Here is a 1158-nt window from a genome sequence, read left to right on the forward strand (position 1 = left end):
TGCATTTTTCAAATTTCGCCTTGGGGCGGAGTTATCTTTTCACAGGGGGGGTAAGTTACACTTTAATAAAAAAATCGATACAGGGCTTTAGAATATCGATACAGTATCGGGAAATGAAACATCGCGATATTTCAGTGTATCGATATTTTCTTATACCTCTAGTAGATATAAAAACAATACATACAAATCAACAAGTTACTTTCATTATAAATTACTAAAAATATGACAAGAAGCTGATTAAAAAGGATAGAAAGTAAAAAATAACTCGGTGATTTTTGAAGTGAAGTTTTATTGTAGTTGGCTCCTTATCAGCTGTGACATCAGTCAGAGAGCACAGAGTGGGGAAATACTGACATCCACCAGGAGCTGAGTAAACATTTGGACTGAATAAAAATGCTGATCAGGCAGATATTCTGCATCGTCTTCATCATACACACACGGTGTGTTTCTGCTCAGCACAGCACACATACACTGATGTAGTAACAAACTAAAGCTGCCATCCTAACGTCTCCAGGTTGAATCATAGTTCTGGAAGAAGAACTGCACCGGTCACTTGTTAGGCCTTGATGAAGACTGTTGTTTTCCTGCAGGACACTTCAGTGATGACGGATGACAATGGCTCTGATACCTCACAGTTCACAGGAAGCACAATCAACCTGCAGGACTTGGAGTAGCCCCCCCTCACCCAACATGTTGCACACTACCTGCTCTGCAGCAGCGATGGTCCTTCATCACTGAGAACTGAAGCAACCCTGGGCTCGCCGATGAAGGGACGAGTCGACTGGACCAGCTGGTTTCTAGATGTTTGCTGCAGAACCAAAGCTGAGAGCAGTGTGGTGTCAGAAGCATCCTGTGTGTTGTGTTGTGTGTTGGTGTGTGTGTTCCATCGTGCCACTGTGTACGCTCCAGTTGCCTTACAGATGCCTCACGCTGGGCTCGCCTTCACTGACTGGAGACATCTGACTTATTTTATAATTTTATTTATTAATTCACGTGGCTTTATAATGGCTGAATCAAACAAATGGATTAAAGAATCAAGTGACACAGATATCTGTATTTATTGTGAAAGAAACTTCTATTTTTACTTTATTTTTTTGATGACAAATCAATGGGAAATGTAACTGGAGATAAAAATAAATCTAAAGAAGGGGTCTACTC

The 1158-nt window shown here is 40.9% G+C and overlaps 1 protein-coding gene across 2 annotated transcripts in view; it reads left to right on the forward strand.

Moving 5' to 3' along the window:
• The window catches only part of si:dkey-156n14.3 (zinc finger protein ZXDC), a gene marked incomplete at its 5' end in the record, with an annotated part of 31268 nt that extends 30212 nt beyond the window's left edge, over positions 1 to 1056 (forward strand). For both annotated transcript variants that reach the window (XM_014021582.1, XM_014021583.1), the window contains 1 exon segment: positions 591 to 1056. In XM_014021582.1, coding sequence (XP_013877036.1) covers positions 591 to 674 — 84 coding nt within the window. In that variant the 3' untranslated portion in view covers positions 675 to 1056.
• Positions 1057 to 1158: the final 102 nt, after the last annotated feature.

This window comes from Austrofundulus limnaeus, unplaced genomic scaffold (genome assembly GCF_001266775.1).
Source record: "Austrofundulus limnaeus strain Quisiro unplaced genomic scaffold, Austrofundulus_limnaeus-1.0 Scaffold298, whole genome shotgun sequence".
Taxonomy (NCBI): domain Eukaryota; kingdom Metazoa; phylum Chordata; class Actinopteri; order Cyprinodontiformes; family Rivulidae; genus Austrofundulus; species Austrofundulus limnaeus.